The sequence below is a fragment of the Microcebus murinus genome, chromosome 7, assembly GCF_040939455.1.
Source record: "Microcebus murinus isolate Inina chromosome 7, M.murinus_Inina_mat1.0, whole genome shotgun sequence".
NCBI lineage: Eukaryota > Metazoa > Chordata > Mammalia > Primates > Cheirogaleidae > Microcebus > Microcebus murinus.
Window position 1 is genome coordinate 73,508,858 of NC_134110.1, and position 18,477 is coordinate 73,527,334.

The following is an 18,477-nucleotide window of genomic DNA, read 5'->3' on the forward strand; positions in this document are numbered from 1 at the left end:
ACATTTTCCCTACATCCTTTTGAATACAATCTTTGTGTAGCACCTTTTTGCTTAGGGCAAAAAAAGCATTAATTCAATATTCCTCGAACAAATATACTATCAATATCATTGTTTAAACATTTATTTAAATATTCTCAGGACCTCTCCTAAAGCAACTTTATCTAGCGCTAAACCAAGGCTCTTCACGATTTGGGACAACAGAGAGGAAGTAAAGATTCTGAGCGTCAGACCTTGACATAGTTTATCACACCAGCCTGGTTGGCTTCCTCTCTTATTTTTTCTAATGTTCATTGGCAAATGTGAATCATTAAAACAACAGCAATATTTCACTGGCATTACTAAGGTTATGGTATAAGGAAAAGACACCTGGACTTGAAGTCAGCTCACACCTTGGATTTTCATTTCGATGATGAAATTCTTAAGTATTTGTTCTTGAAGAATTCACTTAACTGATTCTGGACCTCAGTTTCCATGTCTATAAACATAGATAAGAACCTGCCTCGCCACACTGATGTGGTCATTTAATGAGAAAATTGAGAGATTTGTGGTTTTTTTTTTAAAAAAAAACACATTTAGGACTATAAACTTTGCACAAATATATGACATTATTAGCTGTTTTTGACTCCAAAGAAACATTTGGTTAGGCTAATGTATTAACTTGTTTGATATAGTATTTTCCAGCCGAAGTATCATCATTAAATATTCTCCTGGTACTTGAAGGTAGATAAACAGGACATAAAATAAAGATTTTATATTATTCTTTTTCTCCTCTCTCCTTCCTTAGAATCTTTACTCAGACCCTTCAGTGTTCATTTCCTTCTCTAAGGCCAATTCACCTCTGAAATCAAGACCTGCTGGAGGAAAAGGGGCCTAGATATTTTATATCTGTGATAGCTCAACCCTCTTTGTTAAAAATCCATGTGTGCAAACATTCCTCAAAACATTTTACAGAAAAAAAGAATCTAGGCTAATATGTGTTTGCCATTCAGTAGTTTTATGAATATCAAAGCATCTGCAAAGAGCAAGATGCCCAGACAGAGGTGACCCTAGAACATCCTCTACTATTTGCTCACCCACAAAAGTTTTGTTAGAATTTATTTTTAGTTGAGTTGTAAAACTTTCAAGGAACAAAGTGTTTTCCAATAACTTTGACAAAAATAAAAGAATAGCACAGAAAAAGTCTACACAGGTGATCCAACCTCATGTTCCCCAAATACGACCCAGTTGGAAATTTGCTTAATGAGAACAAATATTTGAAGATTTAATCTCCTACCCAGCATCAGAAGCACTGCTCTTTCCATTGACAGCATTTAGAGGTAGTTGTATTTCTATTCTAGGAAATCATTCTACATGAGAATATGTGTTCAGACTAGAAACTTCTCTATTTTAGGAAACACTTCCATTTCCTACAATTATCAAAGCATTAATAATTCTAAATTGTGCTTATCTGTTTAAAAAGGCTGCCTGACTAGGTTTACTTCTCCGTGTCACGACTTATGAGCTGTGTGACTATGGACAAGTTATGCAGCTGAGACTTCAATTCTTCATCAGTCAAAATGAAGTAGCAATGATACACAACTATCTCATAAGATTGAAAAGCATTATATGTATTAGTGCATAAAAAAATAACTTAGGAAAATAGCTCATAGTAAGCACTCAATATTATCTATTAATGTTTCTATTACTAATATTATTATTAATATTTGCCAGTGTGACTATCTATATGCACATTTACCCCACTCTTCGATTACAAGCTGTTTGAGGGAAGATGTTAATCATTTCTATATACTCAAAACTTGGCATTTTATCTATCCCATTATGGAGTACACTATTTCTACATGCCCTTAATTTATCTCTAATTTATTTTTTCCTTTTCTTTTCAATTTGTACAGTGAATTCTTTATCTTTCCCTGAATGACTGACCTTCAAAGCACAATCATCTCTGTACAACCTCAAACTCATCCAAAAAACTACTTATCAAAGCCCACCTGAGAAAGGCAATATTTCAGAAGGAGTATTTGTTTCTCTAACTATTCTGAAAGGTACCATGGGTCATGTCAGAGCAACAACGAGAGAGATAGATATTTAGAATGCATGATACTGACCTAGCTCCCTCCATCCATAGAATTACTCTTACTGAACTATACTTGGGAGTGATTCATAGCCCTTTCTGAGGACTCTATTACAAATGATCCTAGCAAATTTATTGTTGTGTCTATTGAGAGAATATGAAGTTTTCCAACACTTTACAGAGTCTCTTTACAGTCTCTTTACTAAGCCCTCCAGAAAAGCCCTCCTGTCTTAAAACCTAGAATTGATCCATTCTTATGGTATAAAAGTCCTAAAGCCAAATTTGAAGCCTTCCTGTGATGAAATTTGCATTTTTATACAAATCCCATGTTATGTCTCCATTCTTGTTTTCTTTTGCTGCTACATACATTTAATTCATGCTCTTTTGTACTCTACTTTCCCATGTGTGTGCTTTCCAGATATCGTAGCTCTGCTAAAAAGGGCTACGCAGGTTGTGCACTGCACAATGCCAATCACATTATAGTCTGTGTATGCAACACGCAATTTGCAATGCCACATGTGGCAGGCCTGGACAAAGCTTGGAATGAATGACTGACCAGGGACTTCGACTGTCTCAAAATTCTCTCTCTGAAAGAAAAAAATACACACACACACACACACGAATGTTATATATACTACTTATGTATGTGTGTGAATATATATGTGTGTTTATGTATATAGGAAATCTCCATGTTGCTATTTGTTCCTGACACTTACCAAGTTTTGCACATAGAAGTTCTCCCACAGTCTCTGAATACACCATCTCTCTGTGACATCCTCACAACTGCTTTTGTTCACTCACTCAACTTTGGCACACTAGTACCAAGCAAGTAGTTTAGTGTCCAGTTACATTCCACAAATTAGGGTTTAAAACTGCTCAGCCATAAATTTTACCTAATAGCACCTTCTTCATAATTGAATATCAGTCAGGAGCCTACAGACAGCTGTTTCTTCTTAAAGATAATTGGATGTCTATGGTCGGAGTACCTACCTAAATATGACCTTGTTTCCTACGGGAGAGATTAGTAACCTGCTCAGAAACACACTTAATAAATGGTAGAATTATCTGGTTCCAAAGCCTGTGTTCTTTTCACAAAACCATACCATGCTTTAATAATTCTCCTTTTCCCCAATTTCACTTCAGTGTGCTGAATACATGGTAGGCACTTAATAAATACTTACAATGATTGGAGTGAAAATCAAAAATTTCCTTGAGTATGTGTCTAAGGTCACAGCAAATAGAAGTGGCTCTAGTATTAGAACCAATTCCTTTGTTTCCTGGGCCATTCCTCTGTTCACTCTATTTTTACCTGGGGATACTTAATTTTAACCTCATCTATTCGTCCTCCGGCATGGGCTCTTTCAGAAACTCTTTGTGGAGCTGGGAATATTTAGGAACCTTACTAAGCTATTTACTGAGTGAAACTTTCCATTGGTTGGAGTGCTGGAGAAGCATTTTGTGGACAAGAGGGGAAAAAAAAGATGCTATTTTAAATGCTGCTCAGAGAGTTTGGGCAAAATCCATCTGGCAGACAGACTATTTCTTCCGTTCAAAAACTCATCAAGCACTCCAAACGTGTAACCTGTAGGCAAGTTTAATTAAAACTCGAGAAATCTCAAAATAACCTGACATTTAAATATGTTATTTCCGTTCTGTTCTCAAAGTCTGACATACAGACACAGACACTCTCAGGTTCAAATCAACCTCCCCAATGTCACCCAGCCCAGCCTAACCACTCGATTACCCTGTGTCTATGGCTACAGGAATGTGAATGAAAGAGACACATCCAATCATTGTCCTTCAAACGTTAACATCCATTTCACAGAGAGATAGGGAGGAAGTTGGGTAGGTGACTGAGTGAAGAGGTGACCATGATGATAGATAGACAGATAGACAGAATGATATTTAGATAGATGGGGTAAAATTCATTTCTTTTGTCTTCTCTGACCTTGAACTTCTAGCCTAAAGAGATCCTCCTGCTTTGGCCCTCCAAAATGCTAGGATTACACCATGCCTAGCGTTTCTCTTCTCTTCTCTGGCAAAGGCAGTGCTTGCTTTAAGAGACAACCTTAGAAGCCGGGCCCGGTGGCTCACGCCTGTAATCCTAGCTCTCTGGGAGGCTGAGGCGGGCGGATTGCTCGAGGTCAGGAGTTCGAAATCAGCCTGAGCAAGAGCAAGACCCCGTCTCTACTATAAATAGAAAGAAATTAATTGGCCAACTAATATATATAGAAAAAATTAGCCGGGCATGGTGGCGCATGCCTGTAGTCCCAGCTACTTGGGGAGGCTGAGGCAGGAGGATCACTCGAGCCCAGGAGTTTGAGGTTGCTGTGAGCTAGGCTGACGCCATGGCACTCACTCTAGCCTGGGCAACAAAGCGAGACTCTGTCTCAAAAAAAAAAAAAAAAAAAGAGACAACCTTAGGAAAGGACTAAAGATAGTGTGTTTGGTGTTTTTTTGTTGTGTTTTTTTGCCATGGAGCAAAAAAAAAAAAAAAAAAAAAAAAAATGGAGTGTGCAATCATCAAGCAAAATAAGTAGGCATTAACATGGTCAACATTTAAGGATTCCCAATACATACTTTCTGTCTTAGGTTCCTTCCTGCCTTTTTCTTCCTTTTCTGGCTTTAATTGAGCACTTTATATGATTCCATTTTCTCATCTTGCTTAGTATAACAAGTATGCTTATTTTTTTATGTTTAATGGTTGCTCTAAAGTTTTCAATAGGCATTGTAAACTAATCTAAACCTACATTTATATAACACTATACCACTTCACATGTAGCACAGGTAACTTTGAATATTTCTAATTCTTCCCTCTCAGCTCTTATGACATTGCTGTCATTTATTTCACATATCCACAGGCTATAATTACCCAATAATTGCTACTTATTATTTAAATAATTATCTTTAAATCAATTAGGAATAAAAATATTTTACTTTACCTTCATTTACTCCTTTTTTAATGTTCCTCCTTTCTTTGTGTAGACCTGAGTTTCTGATCTACATCATTTCCCTACTCCCTATAGAACTTTTAACATTTTTTACAGGGCAGATCTCCTGGGAAAGTCTTTGTTTCTCCTTTACTTTTGAAAGACCATTTCACTGAAGATAGAGTACCAGGTTGGTTTTTATTGTAACACTTTAAATATTTCCTTCTACTCTCTTGCTTGTATAGTTTCTGATGATAAATCTGCTACAATTCTTATCCTTGTTTCTCTATAGCTTGAGATTTGTTCCCCTACCCTGACCCTTTAGATTCTTTCAAGATTTTGTCTTTGGTTTCCTGCAGGATGATTATGATATGCCCAAGAGTCAATGCTTTTTTGGTATTTGTTGTGCTTGATGTTCTCCAGTGTTCCTGGATCTGTGGTTTGATGTCTGATATTAATCTTGGGAAGTCCTAAACCATTCTTAATTCAAGCATGTTTTCTGTTCTCTCTTCTTTCGCCTTCTAGTATTCCAGCTACTTGTGTGTTACAACACTAAGAATTATCTCATAGTTCTTTATGTTCAGTTTTGTTTATTCCTCTGCATTTCCATTTTGTTCATTCCTCTACATTTCAGTCTAGAAAGTTTCCATTGCCTTATCTTCAAGCTCACTGATTCTTTCCTGGACCATGTTCAGTCTACTGATGAGCCCAGCAATAGCATTTTTCATTTCTGTTACAGTGTTTTTGATTTCTAGCATTGCCTTTGAATTCTTTCTTAGAATTTCCATCTGTCTATCTACATTACCCATCTGTTTTTGCATGATATCTACTGTTTTCATTAAATTCTTTAAGATATTTATTCTAATTTTTAAAAATTTCATGTCTAATAATTCCAACATCTGTGTCACATTTCAGACTATTTCTGATGCTTTCTTGTCTCTTGAGATGTGTTTTTTCTTACTGCTAGGCTTAAAGAATTCACCCTCCCCAAACTTCCACCCAAACCTCTTATAAAACCCACCCCTCTCCCCTTCCTAGAAGTGTATTAGGTATGCAGCCTTTGCCAGACCCCTAGGGAGATACAGGAATGAAAGGCAAAAGAGGAACTTACTTTCCTTATCCCTCCCCATTGTTTGAAAAGAATTTGTTTACTCCCCTGAAAAAAACTAAATAAAAACCCTCTATAAAACTCAGGGCTCTTCCCTTTTCTCTCCAGGAAGCCTTTTTCAGCCTCCAACCATCTGCACAGTCTCTCTCTTCTCTCTTCTTTCTTTCTCTCTCTCTCTCTCTCTCTCTCTCTCTCTCTCTCTCTCTCTCTCTCTCTCTCTCTCTCTCTCTCTCTCTCCCTCCCTCCCCCCACCCCTGCTCTGGACCTAACACTTATATTTTAATAGTCCTTGTAATTTTTTTGTTGTTGAAAGCCAGAAATTATGTTAACAGATAATAAGAACTGTAGAAACAGGTCTTTTATTGTGACGTTTTATGCTAATCTAGCTAGGAGTTGGGCTGTGTTTTATGTTTGCTGTAGCTGCAGGTGCCAGAGGCTTCAAGTTCCTCTCAGGTACCTGTTTTTGTCTCTTCTGTTGACTTTGGGCTTAGAGAAGCCTAAGGGAGGCTGCTCAGAGAGGATCTGCATGTTGCAGCTATTTCAGCTATAATTCGCTATTATTATACAGGAGCCCTTTCGGTGTGGGGGTAAGGTAAAGAGGAGGGAAACTATCTATAATTCTATGATTAAGTTTCAGTTGAGGGGTTTGTGTCCCACTGCTATGTATGACCTTCACAAGAGTTTTTTAGCTTCCCATCCCTGCTTGAAAAGACAGGCTTTGAGGGGGATGCCTTGGGGTAAATGTTCTTCCTTCAGGTGGGATAAGGTTCTGGTAAAGTATTTTTCCCTAAATAGTAGGCCTGTGGCATAGAGAACACATATGCTGTGGGCTATTTCACAGTGATTAATCTTCCGGTATGCCTGCCAGAGGTGTTTTTTGAGTGGGAAGATCTCTCTTGGCTCTTTAACTTAAGAACCTGATGAAATTCCTGGAGGTAAAGTCCATAAAAATGTTGAATGTCCTCATAATTGTGCCCCCAAGAGTTTCTCACCCTCATGCTAGTTCACACTCAGCCTCTAACAATTTGTTAAAATTACCACTGAAGAGTTCCCATCAGTTATGAATCCAGGGCCTTCTGTTCTAGGTAAACAGACCTATTAATAGCGGTGGTTATATGGATTCATTTGAATCTCCAAATTTGGGGGTGGTAGTTTGCCCCATGACCTTAGTCCTCTGAGGGATCCAAGAGAAGACATTAATTTTTCATTTGTTCAGCTCAGCTTTTTCTTTTCTTTTTTGTTTTTGTTTTGACAGAGTCTCAATGTGTTGCCCAGACTAGAGTGCCGTGGCATCAGCCTAGCTCACAGCAACCTCAAACTCCTGGGCTCAAGCAATCCTCTTGCCTCAGCCTTCAGAGTAGCTGGGACTACAGGCATGCGCCATCATGCCCAGCTAATTTTTTCTATATTTTTAGTTGACCAATTAATTTCTTTCTATTTTTAGTAGAGATGATGTCTCGCTCTTGCTCAGGCTGGTTTCCAACTCCTTGAGTGATCCACCCGCCTGGGCCTCCCAGAGTGCTGGGATTACAGGTGTGAGCCACTGCACCCAGCCAGTCCAGCTTTATCTTGTTGTAGGGATAGATAATGACTTCCAAGCTCTTTACCTGTCAGAGCTGAAACCCTACGTTAGATTTTGAACAGTTAGCAACCAACCGGAATGTTCTCTTTTCTACACCAACATTAGGAGATATTCATAACATCTAACATAAATCTTCAGGCATGGGGCCCATGAAGCTTCTCACAGCTCATTGTTCCCAAAGGTCAAAGTGTTTTCTCTGTCCTTTCTGCCTCTAGAGACTGTGTTAATTAATGTAATCTTTCTTTCTAATCAGGTTTCTAACTGAGTGATGTCAAGAGGATCAATCTGCTGTGTTATCCTCTCAGTGAGGAACCTGTGGTGTCTTTTTTAAACATTTGAAATGTGTTTTTTCTTGTTCAGATTTTACAGACCAACCTTTCTTTCTCAGATCATTGATAAATGATAGAATTTTTATTCACTTATCTTAGTCCTTTCTCTGTTTATTTATTCCTCCACTATCTGTTGGTTATTTCTCAAATACAAAATGCTCTTCTATGTCCCTCAGAGACCTAGAGCCCGGAGTTCACTAACATTCAGATGCAGAGTTGTGTGTGACTATACCATAGAGCGGCTTATGATAATGAGAAACAAGATGATTTGGGAGTTTTGTAGGAGAAGAGATGGGATGCTGCTGAGGTAACCAAGGCATCAATGAGAGCTGGCCCTCAGGTTTGCTGTTGGGAGCTGCGCCACTCAGAGACCAGTCAGGAAACAGAAACACTCAAGTGAGGCAACTGAGAAGATTCTAATGACAGGATTACTGACAGAAGTGAGGAAGAGTCTAAGAGTAGCCAACAAGAGATGGCAACGCATCTCAAATCTAGCAACAGCAAAACAACTGTTACCTTGTTACAGCGAGGCCTGAACAGGACAAGGGAAGGGTACAGTTACCAGAACCCAGAAAGAGCTATGGGAATTGCACTTCTAGAAGATACCAATGTGTCAGGAGCTGAAGATTTTGGTAGAAAACTGCAGCCACTGCTAACCTAAAACCTGGCAGGGAAAGAACAGTGGAAATAAATGCTCTGACACCACTCCCTTTCTGCTCTCTGATTTCCTGCTGGTATTTCCCAATGGCTGAACCCAAATGGAAGTCAGAAGCCATGCCCACAGAGGCTAGCTTTCTGGGGAGTGAAGGAGCATGGGGAGGGTGAAAAGTGGATCTGAAGGAGCAAACAGAGGATACTGAGTCCAAAAGGATTCTGCACTTCTGGAATTTGGGATGAAGGATCTGAGAGGGCACTGAGAACTATAAATCCTTGATTTGAGGCAGGAGTTAGCGATCAAACATGTTGAAAACTGTTGCCATTTCTATTGCCACCAAGTTTTGACTCTACACAATCACCTGAACTCTCACCTCCAGAGGAAATGATCTCTGAATCAGTGTAAATGGTTTGATTATATCATAGTTGCTATTTATTTTTTTTAAAGATTTCAGTGGAGGAAAAGTGAAATTGACAGCAAAGACTCACTTTTCTCTCTCACAGCCTTCTAGCAACAGGAGGAGGAAACCGTCGAACTGCCAACGTGGTGGCCCATGGATTTGCCAATCTCTTAACTCTGGACAAAAAGACTCTCCAAGAAATTGTAAGGCATTATCCAGATTCTGAAAAGGTCCTCATGAAGAAAGCCAGGTACAACCTTTAAAGCTCCATTTGAGAGGGACAGAGTTGATTTTACCTTGTAACATCTAAGATGAGAGGAACTGTATTATAACTGTGATCAACTTTCTTCATGACATGTGCTTAATAAACAACTTTTAATGGAGATACCCATTAGAACTTCACAGGTTAGCAGGAATCACAGTTTTTCTGGTAGATTTTGCCAGAACTCTCACAGAGCTACCTAAAACAGTTTTTCTCTCCTGTCCAGAGTTCTTTTAAAGCAGAAGACTAAGGGCGCAGAGGCAACCCCTCCAAGGAAAGAACTTGCCTTTCTCTTCCCACCAAAAGAAGAAACCCCCAAATTGTTTAAAACTCTCCTGAGAGATGCAGGAAAAACAAGTCTTGCAAGACTACTCAATTTGAAGAGGGAACAAACAGCTCAGGTAACAAAGCAGAGTGAATGGAGGGCTGCAATAGATAGCCCTAAACTAAGTGTGTGCACTCAAGCTCCTACTCTAATTCTGTTTCAGACACTGGGAAAATTAGGACTAATCTAATGCTAATAATGACTGCATTATATATAGCACTTATTATTATTTAAACTGAATCCTCATATAGCATCACATTTAATCCCCACGTGTTTATTATAGATGGCTTTATTATATATGTATTTATAAGTACATTTAACTCTCATTATTCATATTCTTTCTTTTCCAAACACACAACACTGTGGTGAAAATCAGGGATACAGTGTAAACCAAATGCCTCATTTACATTAGCATAGGAATAGTAATTTGCATAAAAGATGTATGAAGGTAAAGAAATATATAAATAAATATGTTAAGTTAGATTTTCAACTTTCTCTCTGCACATTCATATCTCAGAGAAGCCTCTCTCAAATTCATCCCAAGTATTACTGGAAAAGAGCATACCATTTTTTACTATGAAATTTCTTAAATTTATTTTATTGATTAAGGTCTTGTTATGTTGCCTAGGCTGACCTTGAACTCCTGGGCTCAAGTGATCCCACCCCCACCCCGTCAGTCTCCTGAGTAGCTGGGACTATAGGCAGGAGCCATACACCTTATGTAAGTGCTTTCTTTTTTTTTTTTTTTTTGAGACAGAGTCTGACTCTGTTGCCTGGGCTAGAGGCATGGCATCAACCTAGCTCACAGCAACCTCAAACTCCTGGGCTCAAGCAATCCTACTGCCTCAGCCTCTCGAGTAGCTGGGACTACAGGCATGCACCACCATCCCCAGCTAATTTTTTCTATATGTATTTTTTTAGTTGTCCAGATAATCTCTTTCTATTTTTAGTAGAGACAGAGTCTCACTCTTGCTCAGGCTAGTCTCAAACTCCTGAGCTCAAACAATCCACCTGCTTCGGCCTCCCAGAGTGCTAGGATTACAAGCATGAGCCACCGCGCCCGGCCCTTATGAAATCTCTATAGATAATACTAAACACAATACGTTCAAAAATGATAGCTCAAGCACCTACGGGACAAAAGGAGAAAATTGCAGTAGGAAAGAGATGAGTTTCTCCCGGAAGTTCTCCCATGAGCTTATGCAGGAGGAAAACAATACTCTCTGTAGTACTTTCATGTGATATTTGGTTAATACATTTTTATTAAAAATAAATATTTAAAAATTTACCTCCATAAAATAAATAAGTAAATATTTTAAAAGCACTGAGTCTGATAATTCAGAGAGTATGAAGAACAACAGGAAGAGAATTCCCTGGCCAGGACAAAAAAAAGCAATTTGGACTAATACCGTAACTCAAATTTAACACCTGCATTCTCCAGCACACCAGAAAACTTAGTCAAATGATAGTCAGAAGCAAGGCAGACACGATGCCCATATTCGCTCAATTTGGATAGTTTTTGTCTTGGTGGTGATCTTAGCCATTACATGCTAATCAAAAGACTTCAATGTATTTAATTATTATTTTAATACCAATTCTTTATAACCCAGGAAAAAAAGGAAAATACTGAAGGAGGAGAAGGTCAAGGAAAAGAATATGAAGATAAAGGAAGAGAGCCAGCAGAGGAACCACCAGACAGATCCAAAGGTACAGCGAGTTCTATTACAATGGAAGAAAAGCCCCTGTTGATGAAAAGGGTAGTTTTACCCCGAGGAACTACCCATCAATCACTCATCATCAGCATGGCCCCGTCTGCTGAGTCTGGAGAAGAGGTTTTGACTATTGAAGTCAAAGAAAAGGCTAAGCAATAAATGTTTGATTATCTTTAGATGTAATCTAGCTAGTTCCCAAAGAGATTGTACCCAGCATTGTAGCTTAAATTAATGAGGGGAACTGACCTTGCTGGGACCATTGAAAATCAAAGGCAAATCCCTAGCTTAGTTTCTAGGACTTATCTGAAAGTGTGATTTCATGCAGTAGTAATAAGAAGATTATTAAAAACCATCCCTATTCTCCATTGTCATTAACTTTGTGCAATTGCTATTTCTTCTAATTGTATGTAGTAGGATTCTTTTTCCCCCTTTGGTTCTTTCCTGATGATGTTCCTTCCCTCCATCTCGATTAACTTGGTCTTGGCTCTGATGTGATTCACTGTACTTTTCTCTTAAATTTTTATCATGTGTAATTTCTTGTGTGGCACTGTTAAGCCTAGCCAAATGTTCTAGGTTTATGAATCTTTCCTCTTATGGATATGGAGTATGAGATTTTAATAATGTAGGTCAAACATCAAGTGATGTCCATTCAAATGAGCATGATGAGTCACTATAACATCAAATCAACCCAGTGGCTGGGACTGGAGGGAATTAGAGACCATGGGACCTTCTGAATGAGAAATCCAATTTTCAGAACAGTCCCCTGAAGAGCAATGTTAGTCAGCAGGACTAGCAAACTGACTGGCAAAATCACATTGCAGCAACATGCTGGGAAAAAATTGTACCCTTTGCTAAGGAAACAAACTTTAATATTTTTCTGTATACCAACTTAAAAGGCAACAATCTACCTAACTCATCTGGCTCAACAGACTCAGACCAGAGGAATCAGATCATCCTCATCTTCATAGAGCCCAAAGTGACATATTTCATAATCTTCTACAAGCACTTGCTGCAAAAGTTACCAGAGATTGGAGGTTCTCTTCGTTTTAAGCTTTAGTGTAAAACGGGATGAGGTTAGGAAGGCAGACTGTACACATGTCAGATTGACATAGCCCCACAATTTGTGGAACCTACATGTACAGCTGTTTACAAAATCTCCAAGTTAATTAAGTGCACTTTAGGAAGTTGTCTTCATAAATTAGCTAGCATTAACATAATTACCAAAGTTGCATGCTGTGAGGAGGCTAAAAAGGCCAGGCTGATGTCGGAAGTAATAATACATATAGAATTCCATTCTAATAAATGCCATTAGTGTATAACACCAAGTTCTGTATAATAAGGCTATTTCCCAGTCCCACAAGATGGTCATTGTAACAGCACTTTGCTGAGAGGGTTTTAATAAATTACATTAGCCAAAAAGCCTGCAACACTGTGTTCAGCAAACCACGTACAAATCAATCACTATAACAAAATGCATCATTTGGTAGGGTCACCATTTATGAATATGGTGCTTGAGTGTCACAAAATATGACAAACTTTACAAAAGGTTGGTTGGGGTTTTGTTTCACAATTTAAGGAAATATGGATAAATTGCCAAATAGCATTATTTGATAAATGGAAGTTTGTGTGCAGAAAGACTGATTTTGTGTATTAAAAGAGTTAGTAAAAAAATCCAGAAAGAAAAGGTGGAAATAGGGCCTGGAAAGAATCTGATAATTGTGGAAGAAAAAAAAAGGAAAATAAAAAGACTGAACTTGTGAACAATATGCCTCCCCTTATACCCTGTAATTTATTCAAATGAAATTAAAATATAACATCATTGCAATTTATGCTATTCCCCTAGCACTTATTTCTCCTCTCAAACTATCCTATTTCAGACAATATCCTCTTATTTCCAGTCTATCAGACTAAAGTCTAAGAATAATCAATAACTCTTTTTTTGCTTATATAGTGCCACCATCTTTTTCTTTTTAAATCTTTCTAATTATCCTTTTTTTTTTCAATCCCAATGCTAACACCCAGTACACATTTTCTGTCTAATCCAAATAAACATTCACTTTTCACCTACAGTCTGCTCTAGTCATTGGTCTGCCTTCTCAAGTTCTTTTGCCATAGGAAAATCAGATCCTTCTACAAAACCACTTTTGACAATGTTACTTCCCTGATCAGAGACTACATTAGGGTTCTCCAGAGAAACAACACTAATATGTTTACATATATATATATATATATATGTAAACATTTTAAAGAGATTTATTATTTTAATTATTTTAACATTATATATCATATAAAGACATTTATTATCTATAAAGAGATTTATTATAAGACATTGGCTCACATGATTATGAAGACTGACAAGTCCCATGATCTGCAGCCTGCAAGCTGGAGACCCAGGAGAGCTGTTGGTGTGGTTCCAGTCTGAGTCCTAAGGCGGAGGGACCAGCAGAGGGTTCCAATCTGAGGCCTGAGAAGACTAATGCCCCAGTAAAGGCAATCAGGCAGAGAGAGCAAATTCTCCCTCCTCCACCTTGTTGTTCCATTTAGGCCCTCAACAAATTAGATGACAGTTCACCAACGTTGGGGAGGGCCATCTGCTTTCTCAGACCACCAATTCAAATGCTGATGGCATCTACAAACACCCTCACAGACTAGGCACCCAGTGACCCCCATCGAGTTGACACATAAAATTAACCAACACAGATTTTTGAAGGAGGGCAAGATGGCAGACTGGAAGCAGCCTGCACAAGGCGGCTCTCGCACAGAGACTAGAAAGTGGTGAATAAGATAGCCACCTTTGGATGGATGGTCTCAGTGAGAGCACTGAGAATCCCCAGAGAGGAGGCGGCAGTGGAGTAAAGAAGAGAGAAGTGGGGTGAACTGCTCAGCAGGACTGGAGGTAATTAGGGAAGGCGCCCACATGTGGGAAAGGGACAGAGAAGAGAACGCCAGGCTCTGTGCTTCCCCTGAGGATACTGCAACTAGAATGGCAGGGGGCACCTGCCCCACAGCAGGCCTCCTCCGGACTGATGCAGAGACCTGACTGGACGCTGTGCAGCTGCGTTGCTCTGGAGAGAAGGGACAGCTGGTTGTGAACCCAGGGCACTGTGGCTGGTGCCATTGTGGCATCCCAACTCCCAAATGCTTCTTCTGTCCAGGGGTCGGATCTGTGACTGCTGCCCCTCCCCTTGCTACTGGCCTGCCCGCATGTGTGCCCTGCTCTGAGGCCACCCTGGCTGTTGCATGTGAGTGCAGCATCTGACAGACTTGGTCCATCCTGTGCAGCCACTTTGTTCTGCGAGCCTGCTCTGTCCCAGGGTCCTGCATGCTCCACACAAGAGCTGTGACACACAGACCCACTCTATCCTGCATATGTGCGGTACCTCATAGGCCTACTCCACACCAGGGACTGGTGCCACTCTGCAAGCCCCCATGCCCTATAAGCTGGCTTCAACCCTCAGGCCTGCTACACCCTGCATATGTGTCACATCCTATGCATGCCTCAGCCCATTCATGCACCTGCCACCTCGACTACACAGGCATGCATGAATGTGAGCCATGCCCAGTGGATCTCCTCTATCCCATATGCACACCCAGTCCTGCAGGCCAGCCCCTCTTCATGTGTGCACCTTGCACCAGGGGCCAGCCCTGCCACAGCAGCCCAGTGACAACCACAGGGAACAGGGGAGACACAGCAGAGCAGCAGTGTTAAAGGGTCACAGTGCATCCAACCCTCTCCTGTCTGGTAAAGCTTCCAGAGTAGGATCCAAACATGCCATCCAAGGATCCATCCTATCTTCAATGAGCAACAGAGGTCCTAGCAGAGGAGAACAGGTGTGCCATTCTTCTATCTGTTTGGGGCTAAGAGAAGAGGCCCCAGATAAGAAGAAACCAGTGTAGAAACTTTGGCAACATGAAAAAACAGGCTGCTTTGGTACCCTCCGAAGGATCACATTAGCTCTTTAGCAATGGACTCCAACCAAAAAGAAATTGTTGAAATGACAGATATGGAATTCAGATTATGGATGGCAAGTAAGATGAATAGAATTGAGGAGATGGTAGAAAATTATTTCAAAGAAACAAAAACATAATAATAATAGTTCAGGACATGAATTAAAAATTATTAAAAATGAGATAGGTAATATTAGAAAAGAGATAACGGAATTTATAGAAATGAAAGATCATTTAGGGAATTTCAAAATATAGCATAAATAGCAACAGACTAGACCAAACAGAAGAAAGAATTTCAGGGCTTTAAGACAAGGATTTTGAAATAAAGCAGTCAGTAAAAAATGTAGAAAAAAGAGCAAAGAAGCATGAACAATCACTGCGAGAAATATGGGATTATGCAAAGCAAGTTAATATAAGAATTATAGATATCCTAGAAGGAGAAGAAGAAAAAGCAATAGTTATGGAAAACCTATTTCAGAGAATAATAGAGGAAAACTTCCCTGGTATTGCATTTACATGTCCAGAAACAAGATGGTCATTGAACACCTGGGAGATACAGAGCAGATAGAAAATCACCAAGACACATAGTTATCAGCCTGACCGAAGTCAAAGTGAGGGGGAAAATCCTACAAACTGTGAGATGAAAGCAAGAAGTTACTTAAAAAGGAAAACCCATCAGAATAACAGCAGAAACCTGTTAAGCCAGAAGGGATTGGGGTCCCATTTTTAGTCTTCTTAAACAAAATAACTTTCAGCCACAGCCAAGAATTTTGTATCTTGCAAAATTAAGTTTCATAAATGAAAGAGAAGTCAAGTATTTCACAGAGAATCAAACAAACAAACATTTCCTGCCCTAAAGGAAACGCTTAAAAGTGCACTATACATAGAACAGAACAATCAATACCCACCAGCATAAAAACATCCGAAAAGTAAAGCTCACAACTCATAAAACAGTAACACAAGGGAGAAAACAAAGCAACTAGGCATCACTCAACATGATTAACAGAACTGTACCTCACATATTAATACTAACATTGAACATAAATAGGTTTAATGCTCCACTTAAAAGATATAGGCAGGCTGAACAAATGAAAAAACACACACCAAGACACCATGTTGTCTCCAAGAAACCCATCTAACTCACAAAGTTTCTCACCAACTCAAGGTAAAGGGATGAAAAAATATATATATATTCTGTGCAAATGGAAACCAAAAGCAAGCAGAAACAGCTGTTCTCATATCAGATAAAATAGACTTTAAATAAACAATGGTAAAAAAAAAAATAAGACAAAGATAGTCCTTATATAATGATAAAGGGAGCAATCCAGCAAGAAGATATAACAATCCTAGGAATATATGCACCTAATACAGGACTTACCAGATTCATAAAACAAATTCTACTAGATCTAACCAAAGAAATAAACAGCAGCATCATAATTTCTAGGGACTTCCACACTCCACTCACAGAAGTGGACAGATCATCAAGGCAGAAGATCAACAAACAAACACTGACTTAAAAAAGACTCTCAAACAAATGGAGCTAGCAGACATCTACAGAACATTCTACCCCAAAACTGCAGAATGTACATTCTTCTCATCAGTACATAAGACATTTTCCATGGCAGATCATATGTTAGCCCACAAAACAAGTCTAAGCAAATTTAGAAAAATTGAAATCATTCCATGTATCTTCTCAGATCACAGTGGAATAAAACTAGAAATCAATTCCAAGAGAACTCTCAAATCTACACAAAATCATGGAAATTAAACAAACTGCTGCTGAACGATCCTTGTGTCAATGATGAAATTAGGATGGAAATCAAAAGATTTTTCAAACTGAATGACAAACATGACACAGGCATCCAAAAATCTATGGGATACAGAAAAAGCAGTCTTGAGAGGGAAGTTCATAGCCTTAAATGCTTCAAAAAGACAGAAAGGGCCAGGCACAGTGGCTCTTGCCTGTAATCCTAGCACTCTAGGAGGCCAAGGAAGGAAAATAACTTGAGGTTAGGAGTTTGAGACTGGCCTGAGCAAGAAAAAGACCGTGTCTCTACAAAAAATGTAAAAACTAGCCTGGCATGGTGGTGTATGCCTGTAGTCCCAGGTACTTAGGAGACTGAGGCAGAAGGGTCACTTGAGCCCAGGAATTTGAGATTGTAGTAAGCTATGATAATGCCACTGCACTCTAGCCCAGAAGATAGAGCAAGATTCTGTCTCAAAAACAAAAGACAGAAAGATCGCAAATTAACAAACTAATGTCACACCTCAAGGAACTAAAAAAAGAAGACACCAAACCTAAAGCTAGTAGAAAAAAAGAAATAACAAAGCTCAGAGCAGAACTAAATGAAATGGAAACAAGAAAATACCATTAAATATAAAATGTCTGATTTTGAATCAAAAGTTTATTATTATATCTCAAACAATAAGCAGTACAATTAATCCAAGTATGTGCCTAAACTATCAACAGTTTTGTCATTTTAATGGTAGCTTGCTTATGCCAGCAGCGAAGAAGCCTGGAGAGTAAGCCAGCAATGAAATTATAAAAGGCGTTTTCCACAGGTTTTGGAGAATTGAATATTTTTCCTTCCAAGAAGTGGTCCAAAGCCTGGAAGAAGTGGTAGTTAGTTGGTGCAAGGTCTGGTGAATACAATGGATGAGAGAGTTTCCAAGTCCAGCCTCTATAGTTTCAACAGCGTAGTTTGTGCAATATGTGGTAGAGCATTGTCTTGCAAGAGGATTGGCCCGTAACTATTGACCAGTGTTGGCTGCTTAATTGCAAGCATCCTCATGATTCCATCCCATTTGTTGCAGTAAACATCTGCTGTAATTGATTGTCCAGGTTTCTTGAGGCTAGAGTAGATAATACCAGCACTGGACCACTAAACAGACACCATTAGCTTTTTTCTGATGGATATTCAGCTTTGGACTGTGTTCTGGCACTTCATCTTATCCAACCATTGTGCCCAAACACATATAATTGTCAAAAAGAATCCATTTTTCATCAAACGTAACAATATGTGTAGAAATGGTTTGCCTTTATGTTGTGACAGCAAAGAAAGGCAAGCTTCAAGATGATTTCTCTTCTGATGCTCGTTTAATTCACGTGGTACCTATCTATTCAGCTTCTTTACCTCAGTGACTTGTTTCAAATTGTC

General features: G+C 39.1%; 1 protein-coding gene across 1 annotated transcript in view; it reads left to right on the plus strand.

Annotated features, from left to right (window-relative positions):
* CNGB3 (cyclic nucleotide gated channel subunit beta 3) overlaps window positions 1-11,530 on the plus strand; it is a 145,624-nt gene extending 134,094 nt beyond the window's left edge. The window contains exons 16-18 of the mRNA XM_076004675.1: window positions 9,179-9,325; window positions 9,564-9,738; window positions 11,270-11,530. Of these exons, the coding sequence (XP_075860790.1) occupies window positions 9,179-9,325; window positions 9,564-9,738; window positions 11,270-11,530 (583 nt within the window). The remainder of the gene's footprint in view (window positions 1-9,178; window positions 9,326-9,563; window positions 9,739-11,269) is intronic.
* The last annotated feature ends 6,947 nt before the right edge of the window (window positions 11,531-18,477 follow it).